Here is a 17051-nt window from a genome sequence, read left to right as displayed (position 1 = left end):
ATCAGAAGTAATGTTGGCCTTTCATGTGATAGCCTTTCGGCAAAGCAAGATGCTATGCTCTAAAATAAATCTATACGTTATCCTGTTTTATAAGACATTCCAGATAAATTCTGCCCAAAAGGATTTCACATTTTGCTGCTAGTAACTTCGGCTTTACCATCTACTTTGTTGTTGTTGTTGTTGTTGTTGTTGATGAGAGTTCTGTTCGAACAGGCCCGTGGCACGGAGATAGCCGATTGATCTCCCAGGAGTGATGCAAGGATCCCTCACCCAAAGATCCCATCTAGTTTGTTTTCTTATGCTGTGATAATCCAACGAGTTGCTGAGCCCAAAGCAACACCACCATCTCAATACCAGTTACTCACCCATGCAGAGTTCAATGCGCAGACTGTGTTCAGAAGGGTTGAACACATTGCTGAGAATCACTCTTATAGGAAATGGTTGTCCTCTTCGCACCACGAGGTGAGTGTGGTCAAACTCTTCTGTATGATGCCTTAACTTGGTGTCCCCCAAAACTTCACCAAGCAGCTCCACTCTTTGCACACTCAGTTCGTTTGAATCTGGTTGTGGGATCAGTCAGATGCATATAAACCACAAAAAATATTGACATTTTCAAAAAATTTGGAGATTATACAAGTAAGGGTGAAAGTTTGGGTTCAACTCTACATCTTTCTTTTTCTTCCAAGCCCCTTCCCTCTCCCATTATAATGGGTAATGAAGGAAAGGAATTATATGGCTGGCATTAATGACAATTACTGGGACATCAAAAATATGCATCAGCAGACAAGGAAAAATGAGGATTGAGAAAAGGAAAATAAAATGTAAAGGATGTATGACACAGGAAGAAAACTAGAAGGGCACTCGGTAGAGCGCACATCTCCGCCATGTATTGCCTGATCCACAAGAACATATTGGGTCTAATACATTTTTTGAAATATCATGCTATACAGAAACGTGACAGAAGTAAATAGACACCATGATTTTAAAAGAATTTATTTATTTAACATTTGAAGTACATTTGATCCATTTTAATAGATACACTAATATTTTGTAGACTTGCCATTTGCAGATTTCAATGCTTTTACTCTTTCAGGCATCGAACCTAACGAATTCCGAAATTTTCTCTTGTGGGATTTCTGTCCAGGCTTCACTTAAGTCTTAAAAGGTTTAGCAATTCTGCCCATGATGTTGGTTTCCTGGATTTTGTCCACACAGCTTGATCCAATCTGGCCCAGAGGTGTTCAATGGGATTCATGTCAGGAGAATGGCTTAGCCATGGAAGTCGCTTGATCCCATTTCTGTCCTGCCATTCTTTGGTCTTTTTTGCAGTGTGGCATGGAGCTCCATCTTCCATGAACAGAGTGTTGTTTTTGACCATTTGACCAGTGGAGAAGATGGGGAGAAGTCCATCCTCAAGGATAGAAATGTACATCATAGTGTTGATGTTGCCAACACACTCCACAAGCTCTGACCGACCAGAACTCCAGATTGCTACCCCACCATCACTGAAAAACCACCATGTTTGACAGTTGGCTGCAATCGGTTCAAAGAAAACTCTTGACTGGGAAGTCTCCAGACCCGCACACATCCACTTTCAGAAAATTGAGCAAATTGGGACTCATCTGAAAAAATGATAGTTTTCTAGAACTCCAAGGGTCTGTTGGCCATCTTTTGTCAGCCCACTTCTTTCTCTTTTGAATGTTGGCTGGTCTAAGAAGAGGTTTTCTCCTAGCTGCTGTCCCATCATAGCCCAGTTGATGAAGGTACCGCACGGCAGTTCTTGAGCTAACTTGGACCTCCTCTGCAACATCTGCTGCCTTGCAACGGGGAGTTTTCTCACTGGACCACTTGACAGCTCGAAGCCACCTTTCTGAGGGCCCAGATTGACCAGAACGGGAAGCTGTGGATTCCTTGCCTTCACTGGTGAATTGCACAATCACCCGATTGACCGTAGAAAGCGGAATGCCAAGGTTCTGAGCTATCTGACGCTGGCTGGCTCCACCTTCCGATTGGCCAACAATTCGTCCTCTGAAAATCGCAAAGGTCGTGTTCTCCCTGGGTTCGAGGCTTAGTTAATTATCATACATGACCCAAGAACTCTTTTGTGCAAATAAATAGTTGAAATTTAGTACAAATAACTGAGTAAAACTTCATACAGATGAAATGAATAAATTTAAGGTGTCTATTTACTTCTGCCATTTCTCTGTATATCGTTTTTGGCCCGATCTCTCAACGGTGAAGAATCACTTTAACATTTAAATAATTCTCGTATCCAGATCCGGACTGGGATCTTCACCAAAATCGAAACAATTCGTCATGATCACACACCCAACCTGTCCACCAAGTTTTATCCGAATCCGTCCACAATGTTTTGAGATATCCTGCACTCAAACAGACAGACAAACAAACAAACAAACAAACAGAGAGGGATGAAAACATAACCTCCTTCACCTTCGGTGGTAGAGGTAAAGACATCAAGTTAAGAGCAATAAAAGGAAAGCAGGAAACAAACCCCATTTTTTGTCCATGCCATCAAAGGGAAAAGTAGGAGTCTCCAAGCCAGGTGACTCTACACTTGCAGGGTGCAAGCAGAAACCGAAGAAGGATTTCAGCTGTCGTCTTTTGCTGGGATAATCGGTGAAGTTCTGTCCAGCTGGCATGGGGTTGACGCTGTTGAAATTATGGAAGCGACCAGGCATGCCACTTGGTGAAAGTGGTAGGTCATTGTTTGGATAAGACATGCCACCTGTGGAATAATGGAAAATGCATTAGTTCCACAACGAAGCAATTCCAACTCGGCTGTTGGTGTAGATACAATGGACCAGAAACACTCGAAGACATAACAAGCTTGAGACAAAATAACTTTTAAAAGATTCAAATCAAAAACTTTATTGTTCATAAAGTCACTACCAGTAGTCTAATGAAAAGTTCAAGCAGCACCAATAATCAGCATTGTGCACTTTAGAGTAGGTTTAGGGTCTATCAACATATTATGGATACTTTTAATTTTATCAGTACACCTACTCACTCCATGCTCTCCCACATATAACACATAGTTGTCCCCAAACTACAAATAAATAAAATCTTTATATCTAATCACAACTGAATAACCACAAGGTTGTTCAAAAGGTCGTAGTAAAATGTGCAACGTTGCTTTAGACAAAGATTTATTTCGTGCTTGCAGCATTTATCGATTCGGCACTTCCAACAACTTTGTCTGTTGGCACACATTCACTGTGTCTTTGCACATTATTGAGCTTCCTTGACATTTCTGTTTTAAACTGTATATGTAATGAGTACATATCAATCACATGAAAAACTAGAATGACACTGGAAGAGCGCATAGTCTCACCTCACGCATTCATTCTGAACAAAAATACCATCGATAACTGAACACGCGACTAATATGGTCCTTTGCCATTATGGCCCATATACCGGTATCATCTATGCACCCGATTATGTCACATGCAGTTAAGCCCAAAAATTATTCATACCCTTACCAAATTTGGAGTATTTTGAATCGTGTTATTTGATGAATGAGTTTCTTCTGGCTTCAGTTACATAAGAATGCGACAAACACCTGAAAGAATCACTGCAAGAGACATTTCAAGAAATACATTGTTTCGCGGGTATTTTATTGATAGATTTACAAAAAAAATGTCATGTCCAGAATTATTCATACCCTTGCTTAGATCAGTTCAAAGTCACATTCAGTAATCAATGGAGAAGCCTCTGTTTGTGATTACAGCCTCCAAACGGTTTTTATACTTGCTCACAAGGTTTTTGCATGTCTCCACAGGGATTTTGGCCCATTCCTCCTTCGCGAAGGTCTCCAGGTCTTTGAGGTTGGAAGGATTCCTTGCCATGACTCTGGTCTTGATCTCCCTCCACAGATTCTCGATTGGGTTAAGGTCCGGACTTTGGCTTGGCCACTCTAGAACGTCTACATCATTATCCCGGAACCTTGACTGACTTGGCGGTGTGTTTTGGATCGTTGTCCTGCTGATACGTCCAATGCTCCCCGAAGTGAAGTTTCTCTGCGGACTGTTTGATGTTTTCCTCAAGGATCTTGATGTACTGCTCCTTTTTCATGATGCCATCCACTTTGACGAGATTGCCGGGCCCACTGGCTGGGAAACATCCCCAAAGCATTGTGCTCCCGCCTCCATGCTTGATGGTCGGGACTGTGTTCTTAGGGTTGAATGCTTCACCTTTCTTTCGCCAAAAGAAAGCAACATCTCTGTGCCCGAAAAGCTCCATTTTCGTCTCATCCAACCACAGAACTGAGGACCAAAAGATTGGATCTTTGTCCAGGTGAGCTTTTGCAAAGACGAGATGAGCCTTTCTGTGCCCGCGATGGAGGAGTGGAGTCTTTCTTGGTCGGCATCTATGGAGACCCCCCTTGTGCAACGTCCGCTGGAGTGTCTGCCTTGATATCTTGGTCGCAGTCTCGCCAAGGTTGTTCAGGAGAGCCTTAATAGTGATCCGTGGATTGTTGTTGGCTTCTCGCCATACTTTTCTTGGCAGATGAGGTGACATCTTTGGCTTCCGACCACGTCCTTCAATGTTTTTTACAGTGTGGAACTCCTTGTAATTCCTAATTATGCTTTGTTTGGTGGCAACTGGCACTCGGAACTGCTTCGAAATGGCTTTGTAGCCTTTCCCCCCTTGTGAGCATTCACAATGCACAACCGAAGGTCCTCACTGACTTCTTTCTTCTTCGCCATGCTGACAATGACCAAAGAATGATTGCATCAGCTCCCCTTAATTTATAATCTAAAAGCAGAGTGTTGTTCTATAACATTCCTCACTGTACATTCAATAGACCACTTTTGTAATGCATTCAGATTGTATGCACACATCTTGGAATAATTGCATAACATTATAAAGAATCTTAGGAATATCAAAAGCATGTGCATTATCACAAACATTGGCCTCAATTCTGAGACTTGGTATGGGGTATTAATAATTTTAGACAGGCATAAAAATGGAAATCTTAACATTTCTATTGTTATGCTAATAATGTTGAGCCAAAATATATGTGGATTTGTACATGCCAACTAAATGTCCTTGGGTGAAGTGAAAGTTCCACCACTCCAGCTTGTAGGTTTGAGATAAATGCAAAACTCTCAGAATTTTCATCGAGTATGAATAATTTTGGCCTTAACTGTACATTGCGATTATCTATAGCATTATTGATCAATTATTAAGGTATTTAGCAGCTACTTATGTGCATATTTAAGGCTAAATTGCGTCAATGAAGATGAATATGGAAAAAAATTCAAACTATATTCCCAATGGCGAGTCAATCTGTTTGGACGTTTTGCATCGATCTGTGAAGCGGTTCTGGAGAAGAATATCGTTTGTTTTTATTTTCAATCCAATATGGCCACCAGACCACGTGACCGATTACATCATACATTTAATTCTTCAATTCAGATCGTAGATCGGATATAGAAAGTTTCAGATTTTTTTGGACAATAATTTGGAGTTAACCAATTATGGCTGGAATACCACTTCATCAATGATGTCATCGTTATCACTATATATATATATATATATATATATATATATATATATATATATATATATATATATATATATATATATATATATATTGCATAGGGAGTTGATGACATATGACAAGTTTTGAATTTTTTATTTGAATGTTTTCGGAGATGTCCAAATTTTTTATTTAATCAAATATGGCTGCCATACCATAAGATCTATGAAGTCAAAAATATTCTTCATGGGGAGTTGTCCATCCTATGTTTAAAGTTTTGTATCAATCAGACAAGTAAATGCAGAGAAAAACAAAATTAAACTAAAAATATAGATGTGGACATCGCGCGCACGCACGCACGCACGCACGCACGCACGCACACACGCACGCACGCACGCACACACACACACACACACACACACACACACGTACACATACACACGTACACACACAGTGGCACACACACAGAGCACACACACAATGGCACACACAAACAGAGCCACACACAGACACACACACACACACACACGAGTGTTGCCATAGTCTCGCAACCCCTTCATGGCGAGACTAAAAACACCCCACCAGTCACGTTATTCACATTTTTACCCCGCGCATGCAAAGCGAAAAGCACAGATAAGGAATTGGTTCATGTCCGATGGTTCATCTGTCTTATCAGTTTGTGATCGAGGAACAACTTATATAAAATGAATGTTATATTTTGTCCACGAATCGGAACATGAATATAAAGCCAAGCCTGCTGTTTTACCGTACCTTGGCTCAGAATTCTTCCAGATCGCACATGCACAGAGAGGAGGGAGATGTTTTTTTTACTCTGTGTGCCTGACGGTCAAACAAAATTGAAAATCATTCCAAACAGAAAACTTACTGTTTTTAAGGATGTTATAAATGACACGAACAACAGGCATGAAGAACTAATGTAATGTGTTCGAGAGGATGGTGCAATATAAACTGGGTAAAATGGTGGTAAAACCCATAATATTATATTTGTATGCCTTTAAACCTCTTTAGTCCTTTATTTAAATTAAATTACATACTGTTCTTGAAGAATGTAGAATACAAATTGTCTTCATAATACTCCCAAGAACCATGCAATAGAGTAGTATATAGATATATAGCATGAGAGGGTGAGGCCTGTGTTTCGGGGTGAAGAACAGACCACCCAATATGGCTACCAACCGATCAATAAAGGCTCCGTCTCCTAAATGATGACTCGACGTCATCTTATTACAGTGTATACTAGCAAAGTACCCGCCTGTGGGCGGGTACAGTTATCTGTTGAATGGCGTTGGTCCCGTCTCGATCGGATGAAATTGAGAAATTGACGTTATCCGGTGACCTTGACCCCGTGACATTTGACCTTGACCTTGATCCCCTTATATCCGTTCCCAAGGATCACATATGCCAAGTTTCATCTCATTCTATCCAACGGTTTGGCCGTCTATAAAGGACAAACAAACATGAAAAATTGACGTTTTAGTCAATTTATGACGTCATAACTCGAAAACCGGAAGTCGGAAGTGAATGTCGTCAATCAACTGTGTCATTTAATTTTGATTATCTGTCGAATGGCGTTGGTCCCGTCTCGATCGGATGAAAATGAGAAATTGAAGTTACCCGGTGACCTTGACCCCTTGACCTTGAACTTGACTCCCCCCCCCCCCCCCATGTCCGTTCTCATGTCCCAAGGATCACTCATGCCAAGTTTCATCTCATTCCATCCAACGGTTCGGCCACCTATAAACGACGAACAAACAAACAAACACACACAAACATATTCTATCTTTTTAGTATAGTAGAAGGGTGGTTGGTGTATAAAACTGCTTTACGAGCACAAAACTTCCGGATTGTTTTGAATGATCATTAAAATCATTATTTTATTACAATTGAAGTATCGGAGGGCCTTGCCGCTCGTGGGTTTCCCCTTCGTGGATTCAGTTTATCGTGATGAATTTATTGAGGCAAGGTTTGCGGATTGTGGTCAATGTGCTCGAATAATCACAGGTTGGCGAACAATTTCCCACATTTATTCACCTAATTAACACGAGCCATCAACACAATAAACCCCTCAAACCTCCCAACACAATCATCACGATCATCTGCATCATCAAGATCAACTCGTCTTAATTGCTGAGATCATCAACATCGCCATCGTATTATTGGATCAAGTTTATCATCATTATTATTAAAGGTAAGTTTCATGATCTTAATAACTCAAGAAAATAAACGATATTTTATGTTCCTAATAACTCTTCTATTTATTAAAATAAACAGCACCAAAAAAAATGCACAAACATGCAAATTAAGAGTACAGTTTGTGCAAATTTTAAAGTTGAAATCCCTAACCCTATTTTCCCCATTACCCCCTAAGTTTGTGAATTTGTGGTTCACGGGGATTTTCAGGAATGTAACCCCCACAAACGGCAAGGCCCTCCTGTATATACCTAAACACCATGCAGGGTATCGTGTTCTATGAACTCTCTAGTTCACATTTATCGTTTGATAAATATCCCACCCTTTTAAGTTATATTAAATACGAGCGAATACAACCCGTCGCTTCACTGACGGGGACAATAAAGAGGGGGGGGGGAGAAAGAGGGCGAGAGAGAGGAGGCAGGTGTAGGGTGAGAGGAGGGAGGGGAGGCAGATAGGATGAAGAGGGGGGAGGTGTGGAGAGCAACACCTCACCAAACGTTGCTATTCACTGTGGGAGGGAAGGGTGTGTGTGTGTGTGTGTGTGTGTGTGTGTGTGAGTGTGTGTGTGTGTATGAGAGAGAGAGACACACACACACAGGCTGAGACAGCAGGAGAGCGACAGAGGTGTGGGAGGAGAGTGCTGCATTTTATAAGAAGGGGGAGCGAGGAGGGGACAGAGTGAGATAGAAGGGTTAGGGAGCGGAGCCAAAAAAAAGACAGGTGAGGGATGGAGGTGGGGTTAGCAAAGACAATGATATGTGATGCTTAATGACCGAACACAAAAAACCCATCAGAACAGCTGTACACAACAACACAACAACACAACAGAGTTTGTAAAGTAATCTGCTGGCACATCTGCAAAACTTTGATATCTCAGTTACAGAAAATTTGTGGGTAAATGAACCAAAAGCAATCACTGAAAATATTGAAGCACCACTCATGTATGACCTTATGATTCCATCGAGCATGAACATTGAAAACAAAGCATTGTGACAAGATATCATACTGAGGTACAAAAAAAGAGAGAGAAGGCATTGCAAATTGAGGTGTTAATACCGGTGATTTTGGACTAAACGATGCAGAAATGAAGAAAATGATCAAATACCAAGACCTCAAGCATGAAGTGAAAACATCCTGGAAGCTGAGGATCTCCTAATGTTTCTGTTCCCCACTGTTTTGTCCTTCCCACTCCCACCCTCTTGTCTCATGCCCCCCTTGCTGTGCGTTGTGTGTTAGGGACCTGTCACACCTTGACGTTTTAGCCAGCATTTGGTAATGTATCAAAATGTATGTAAAACGCTGGCGTACGGTGAAGTATTGATGTTTTTTTTTTCCAGTTTTGGGCATATTCATAACGAGTTGGACGTGTGCATAACGTATTAGTAACGTACACAGAACGTTTCGATAACATATAGATAACTTATACAAACGAATGCTTAGCGTGTTATCGGCATTCACAACCTATGCCCAACGATAGTCTAACTTATGCATAGCGCGGCAGCGTATCGCCGACGATCACGTGGCGTAGGCTATTAATAGGCTGCGGCTCGACGATTCAAATCATAACCGCACTAGACATCGAAGTGTCAAGCCGCTGTCACACCTTGACGTTTTAGCCAGCGTATGCCGACGTATGAAAAATTTGTCGAATACACTGGCACACGTCGAATACGTTATGGGTAAGTTTTGTATACGTTAAGAGCACGCTGAAGCACGCTAGCATACGCCGTAGTACGCCGAGTAGTCAACAAATTTTCAGCATGTTGAAAATTTGTCGACGTATCCAGCATATGACGCACACGTTCCGCATACGCTGGCCATAAGTTGTAGGAACGTTACGCGATCGTTGACACACGTCGACACACGTTACTTGCAAGTTACTCATAAGTCGAAACACGTCAAGGTAATGTTTTGCATACCCGAAACTTATTTCTAACCGATGAGTAGCGTGCTTTGAACCTATGTATAACGTATCTCCAACACACATTGACGTATGTAGATGTATTTGATTGACATCTTCCGGACGACCACAGAACTTACTGAACGTGTTTCTAACTTACAGCTACCGTATAATGGCGTATTGGCAGCGTTTAGGGGAATTGGTATATAAAAATGGGCTTCACAGGAGGAACCCGTCAGTGTTCCAGACTCCATGGTTTTAATTTTTTTTTTTCTTCGGCATGACGGCGATGTTGACACTTCGATTTCTAGTGCGGTTATGATTTAAATCGTTGAGCTGCAGCCTATTAATTATATTACATTATAACCGCACTAGAAATCGAAGTGTCAACATCACTGTCATGCCGAAGAAAAAATATATATATAAAAACCATGGAGTCTTTAACACTGATGCTAAACATTACCTCGACGTGTTTCAACTTATGAGTAACTTACAAGTAACGTGAGTTGACGTGTGTCAACGATCGCGTAACGTGCCTACAACTTATGCCAGCGTATGCGGAACGTGTGAGTCATACGTCGGGAAATTTCAAGCATGGAAAATTTGTCTAACAGCTCGGCGTACTACGACGTGTGCCAGCATACTCTTAACGTATACAAAACTTACCCATACGTATTCGACGTGTGCCAGCGTTTTAGACAAATTTTTCATACGTCGGCATACGCTGGCTAAATCGTCAAGGTGTGACAGGGACTTTAGCTCTCACACGAGTCTCGACAAGGTATACAAAATTTTTTTTAACAAAATAAAAAAAAGAAGGTATGCGAGGGAGGCATAAGCTTTCATTTCAAATGCTTCATGGAGGCATGAAATTTGATCGAAATAAGTTAAACAATGCACAATTGTTATTTTAGCTGTGTACTCAAATTTAACTGTATTTAACTTTTTATCACTTGCGGTAGTGCGTCTACCGACATGAGAACAATGCACCAAAATATAAATATAAATTGTATTACAAAATATAAATTATATTCCAAAATATAAATGATACCAAAAAGTATAAAAATTTATTAAACCACAAAATATAAATATAAATCTTTTCTGGAGTCATATTTTTGTATATTCAACCCTTAAATGTCAATTCTTTCTCGTTGGATAATAATCATTTTTATTTTTGTGCAAATTTAGTATCAAATCAAGTTTACTTTGTTACTCTCTCAGCACATAATTTGCATGCATTTCAATATTTACAATTGCAGAAACGACCAGGAACAATCCAGTGTGTGTGTGTGTGTGTGTGTGTTTTTTTTTTTTTTTGCAATGCCCCTTCAGGGCATGTCGATTACAGGTTAATTACGTCACGTTTGGTATGGAATATCACTTGTGGAAGTTCAGATTCCTATTCAGCACATACTTTTCATAAAGAAACAGTAATCATAATTTAATCCCCGACTGGGTGCCACAAAATTTGATTTCTATGATACATCAGAATCCTTGTGTTTTTGGCCTCAGAGACTACATGTTTAGTGATTGGAATGCAGGAAATATATAAATACGTATTTCATTGAATTTCCCCGGGCAATGCCCAGTCAACGAATTTTCTCAGTACTTCAGCTAGTTCAAAGTAAAGGAAGATTTTAAAGTGTTTTCAGTATCCATACTCAATGAGGTGTTATGCGCTTCCTCGAAGCACCAACGTGAGTGAACCGGTTACCCGGAGGGTAGCATGGTAGAAAAGATTTATGGACAATAACATGTCACGTCTGTTTTTAACAGGCGAAACCAACATACGACATGAGACAGAAGGATATTTAATAAGAAATTTATTAATCCCCGTCTACCTTTAAAACTCGAATACCATATAAAAGCATCCCATAAATAATGATTTAACCCAGAACCCCCAAAATAAAATAATACATATGTCACAGGTTTCAATGCAGCTTTGAATTAACTCATGACTTTTGAGTTGGTAACTTATCTCAGGTAACCAGCTCTCAAAAGAAAACTTTAACAAGACACCAATAGATGGAGAGGTCGGTTGTGAAAAAGTTTGAAGCAGTCTTGCCCATTTGCGTGCACACAGGTTGAAGTCAGACCAGCCAGTCGTGTCGCAAGTGTCCAGAGGGTGAGCTTGATATCATCGAAGCAACTATATGAATCTGAGTCCACTGCATGTCGTTAAGGACCACAATGCATACGGGCTGCTGAAATGAGGAGACAGAGAGTGTTTATATTTTTGGTGAGGAGACATGCAGTTTGCAGTTTCGATGCGCCCACAGAGGAGATGCCTGCTTGGATCACACAAGAAAGACAGGTAGATTCATTGAGTACCAGCCAGTTGGTAAGAACGACCAACTTATCGCAGGGTGAAGCTGGTTCTTCAGTCAGAGCTTTGGAGTTGCGGAACCAGTCCCGATTCACATGCAGCACTCCTGATGTCCTTGTAACTGAATGTCGGTTTTAAAATGTAATGTGCCTCGGCACATAGCCGTCCTTCATCCTGCTTCACATCATCTCTCCCTCCTGAAGCAGAAGAATGCTTTCATGTTAATTTATGCATCTCACACAAGGTCAATCAGAGGCCGAGCATCGAGGTGTCTGCATTCCCTCGTCTCTGCTGAGGAGGTTGTACTGGTCTGGTTCAGTGTGTCTCATAATCATTATTTTCCCCAGTCCATTTCTCTTTCATGTGGGAGTACAGTTATCCAGACATTCAGACACATTAGCTAAAACACAGCTTTGTCCAAAGCACATTCAAATTCTTTCCTTGGTGCCCAGCCCCACAGCACGAGTCAGGTTAGGTCAAATATGGGAGCATGCACCAGAGCAGGGCGTCGCTGCGTCCACTTTCCACCCGTACTCGAGGGGCCTCCAACTGGCCATTCCTCAGGCAGATGCCCGGCCCATCCCCATCTCCTTGAGATGCCGATTAACCAGCTGCAACCATGAGGCACATGATCGGCCCGTTGGCCTCTTCCACTCACGAGGCTCCCTCGTTGAGAGAATCTGGTGAGCAGGATCAGCGTCAGAAAACAAGCCACGTGTCAATACAGCCACAGCTGACGCTCATGGACGATGCAGGTAACAAATCTCATTTGAGTCTCTCTCATTAACTGCAACCCCAGGCCCGACCCAGGCATCTATTGACCTCTGGCTCACAGACAGTAGAGACATGAATATCACTGCCAAGGTAAGTGAATCTCCGTGACCTCAACATCCTCACCACAAACAGGTACAGACAAGATCGCACCATCCAAGATGTCATTGAAATCCTGGATCTTAGTTTTGACTCAGAAAACCCGTAATCCCAGTGGCTCCGACTCCACATTCAGCACCTCAAGGGCCCCCAAAAGGATATCCAGAGTCCCCACAAAGATGACTGCATCATTGGCGAAATCAAGGTCAGAGATCTTGATATTCCCAAACGATGCATCACAGCTTGATCTCTCCGACATTTTCCCCAGAATCCAGTCCATACAAGTGCTGAAAAATGTGAGGGCCAGTACACACCCCTGACAAACTCCAGCAGCAACTGGAAATAAGTCAGAGATGGTACCACCACATCTCGCAGCACTCTCAGTACCAGAGAATAGTTCAGAAATCAGATTGATCAGTTTTGGTGGCACCCCACAAAGACCAAGAATCCTTCAGAGGGCATCCTGATTCACTGAATCAAATGCTATACAGAGATCAACATAGGCTGCAAGCAGCCCCTGCCGAAACTCTCGTCTGCGTTCGGTGAGCACTCAAAGAGCAAGGATACGGTCAATTGTTGATATCTTTGGTGTAAAACCTGACTGCTCTGGGCGTTTGACTGCCCTGACTGCTCGGACAATAAGCCCCCTCTTCCAGTCAATTGAGTTGATGCCTGTGTTCCAGGCAAAGCACAGAACTGCATGCAACGACATGAGTACAGCATTTCCACTAGCCTTGAGAAGTTCAGCATGGATGCCACAGATCCCTGGGGCTTTACCCCATTTCAACTGGTTCACCGCAGCCTGTGTTTCCACAAGTGAAGTTGGACTACAGCTGACTGGAGGGTCAGCAATAGGGAGAGTAACACCCCAGGTGGATCAGCCTGGTACAGCTGCTCAAAGTAACTGGCCCAGCGGGCCTTCAGTTTGGACTCCTCTCTCAAGAGCCCACCACCCTCTGCTCTAACTGCAGTACATCGAGGGACGGGCTTGGAGGAACGCAATGTGTGACCTGCCCTGTAAGCAGGACGAGAATCACTTGACCACAGGTGATACTCTAGCCCCTCACAGATACCTAGCACATAAGCCTTCTGGTATGTCCCTTGAGAGACAAAATTCTTCTTCACCCTCCGGTGAGTTCCAAGACAATCATGGGCGAAATCAAGGACGGTGGTCTTAAAGGCACTCCACAACTCTTCAGGATTCCCCAAAACACACAGAACCCCCAAATCCCCACTCAGCCTGTTCGCAAACTCCTCAGCTACCCTCTCATCTTTTATCTTGCCAACATCCAGCACGAGTGACTGCCTTTCAACACAGTATATGCTTATTTAATTTCAGTTACCCTTTACAACAGTATTTTAACAAAGCTGTGTTTAGGCTAAGGTGTCCGATTCATTGGAGAACAGTACTCCCACGTGAAAGAGAAATGGCTTCACCACATTTCCAATTAAATGGTATTTATTGCTCAAGTGCATTATATTGATACGTCACAAAGGGAACAAGCAATATTTTGTCTTGCAACAAGAACAGCAGAAAAAGTGAATGCTAAGTAAAGACAGAGAATAACCAAAAAGTATTAAATGTGCCATTAATTTAATTGATGAATATTGAAGTGTTGATATAATACAATGATCAGTGGATATGCCAGGAGAAACAGGAAAGCAGGACGAGTGATTTCAGTAACCTAGCACTCCTCTGCGATAGCACGTATGACATCTATAAAAGAAGAGCAATGTTAATGCTAAAGGAGAAAAGTTTGGATAGAAGAGCAGTGTGCCACGTTCACACAAGAAGCCTCAACCTCGGAGTGGTACGTTTTTTTTTTTTTGAGAATATGCACTTAAAACAAAAAATTAGTACCCACATACCACGATGGTACAAAAGCGGTTGGGTAAGAATTGGATGATGTGTCATCCACCATTCTGGGAACACGCCTTCAGTGACACTGTGTATCCACCTTATTCACGAAAGGTGAAGTTTTGCGCTTGCCGTTGGCTAAATACCAGCTCATCCGCCATCCACCTTTTTTTGACAACCAAGTTGGATGTAGTCTTTGAGTTCGTCAAACACCTTACCCCACGCAGTCTCAAGAAACAAGGACATAGGTGGGGTCTGCGAGCGGCAAATGTGGTTGGCCGTGATGACGTAAAATGCCATAATTTTTATTTTTGTCCAATTCCTGCGAAATGGGGGGGGGGGGGTTGAAAGTGCCAAAAAGGCGATTTGTGTTCTCCAGTGTTAAAGTATATAGTTCAGTTTAAATAAAATAAAGATTTTAAAAGTTGTACAAAAACACTTCCTTTCCTAAGTTGGTCTCTGTCGATGCGGCGACTTTTACACCACGCTAACACGTTACATTAGTTATTGGTGCCTGTTGTTTGTGTTCATTATGACGTCCTTACAAACAGTAAGTTTCCAGTTTGGAATGATTTTTAATTTGGTTTGACTGCCGCACAGGCAGAAAGAGTAAAAAAAGTTATCTCACTCCTCTCTGCACATGTGCAGTCGGGACGAATTCAGAGCCAAAGTACTGCGAAGCTCCAGGTTTGTTTTCCGATTCAAGTTACGATTTGTATTCAAATGTATAACATTCAATGCAAATGAAGTTTTTATTACCTTCGCATTCTGCGAAAGGTTATGTTTTGGTGGCGTGTATTTATTTATTTTATTTATTTATTTATTTGTAATCTTGTGATTCGTATAACTCAAAAAGTATTAAACCGAATTGCATAAAATTTGGTGGGACGATTGGTTATTAGCCAGGAAGCATTCGATTAGATTTTGGGATCGCTCGGGTCAAAGGTCAAGGTCAAGGTCACGAAAAGGTCAAAATCGTCTTTTTACGATAACACGGTCAATTTTTATTCAATTTGCATGCAACTAACGCCAAAATGTTCAGAATTCAACGCCTCATCTTGTGATATGCAATATGACACAATGACACCCATACTCTTGTTACCGGTTAGGGGTCAAAGGTCAGGGGGGTCACGACCTTGAAAAATATGCGGTTTTTGTCATAACGCGGTCAATTCTTGTCCGCTTTACATGAACCCAGCACCAAAATGTTCAGAATTTAATGCCCAATCTTGTGACACAATGACGTCATAACACATGTCACCGGTTGGGGTAAAATGTCGGGGGGGGGTTACGCCCTTGAAAAATATGCGGTTTTCGGCATAACTCAGTCAATTCTTATTCGATTTGCATGAAACCAGCATCAAACGAGATTACCTTCTCTTGTTGAAACGTTGTCTTCACCGAGCTTGCGAGTGAAGACTCGCCAAAACGACGTGAGTTGATTGTTGTTTAGTCCGTAGCCCCCGAAAGTCGGGGGGGGTCATGACATTATAGATATGTGGTTTGTGTCATAAGACCATTCATATAAAACCAGTTCCCCACACTCATACCGAGAACAAAAAAAGTAGTGGCGGCGAAGGTATGCGCTCTATGAGTGCCCGTTCTAGTTCGATTATAAACTGATGTCTGCAGACAGACAGACAGACAAACAGACAGAGTGAACCAATTGCTTAACCCACTCCACTTTTCACTTCGTAGGTGCAGTGTAACAACAACCTTCGAGAAAAACAGACACCACAGCATTGGTCCAGTCTGAAGACCAGGAACTTCTCATATATATATATATATATATATATATATATATATATATATATATATATATATATATATATATATTTATAGACGGTGCAGTGCACGGCGATACACCATCAACCTTACAGCAAGTCCAATGCACAGGCACTTACCTCTTAATTCGCATGACCTGTTTCCACCCTTACATTAAACACTTGTATATTCAGGAGAAATCACAACATTATGAGAACATGACAGAATGTAACTTACCAAGATACGTACAAAGCCGCCTTTCTGGTCAGACGACCTGAGTACTGAACAAATAAAGTGAGCAAAAATCAGAGGATGAGTGCAAGGAAGTGTAAGATGAATGGAACAGAAATAAACACTTTGGGTTGTGCCTCTAGGGCTGCAGGGAGTGGCGTTTTCATGGCCAGTCATGCTTCACGTCAATCCTCAATAACATCGACAACCATGGTTAACAATGTTCAAGAATGCGCAGGATAAGAATGCACTCAAGGCGAGCTGAATGAGCGTGTTCTGACAGCCACATGTGGTAATCAATTTGACTCTGAAAACATGCACCACATGGAAGTTCTCAAAATGCATCTAGGCATGTTTCGCCCTCTCCAGTAAGAACTCCAATCCG

General features: G+C 41.8%; 1 protein-coding gene across 5 annotated transcripts in view; it reads right to left on the bottom strand.

The window, feature by feature from the left end:
* LOC147019949 (protein-glutamine gamma-glutamyltransferase K-like) overlaps positions 1-16813 on the bottom strand; it is an 83062-nt gene extending 66249 nt beyond the window's left edge. Inside the window, exons 1-4 of one of the 5 annotated variants that reach the window (XM_085894846.1) lie at positions 16673-16745; positions 6275-6343; positions 2513-2746; positions 366-560 (exon numbers count right to left, since the gene is read on the bottom strand). In XM_085894846.1, coding sequence (XP_085750972.1) covers positions 366-560; positions 2513-2741 — 424 coding nt within the window. In that variant the 5' untranslated portion in view covers positions 2742-2746; positions 6275-6343; positions 16673-16745. The other 4 variants (XM_085894847.1, XM_085894848.1, XM_085894844.1 and 1 more) reach the window with 4 other exon arrangements.
* Between the last annotated feature and the right edge of the window lie 238 nt (positions 16814-17051).

The sequence above is a fragment of the Eptatretus burgeri genome, chromosome 9 (genome assembly GCF_056783735.1).
Source record: "Eptatretus burgeri isolate ZD-2024b chromosome 9, Ebu_testis_v1, whole genome shotgun sequence".
Lineage (NCBI taxonomy): Eukaryota > Metazoa > Chordata > Myxini > Myxiniformes > Myxinidae > Eptatretus > Eptatretus burgeri.
This window is presented reverse-complemented; position numbering and strand designations above follow the sequence as displayed.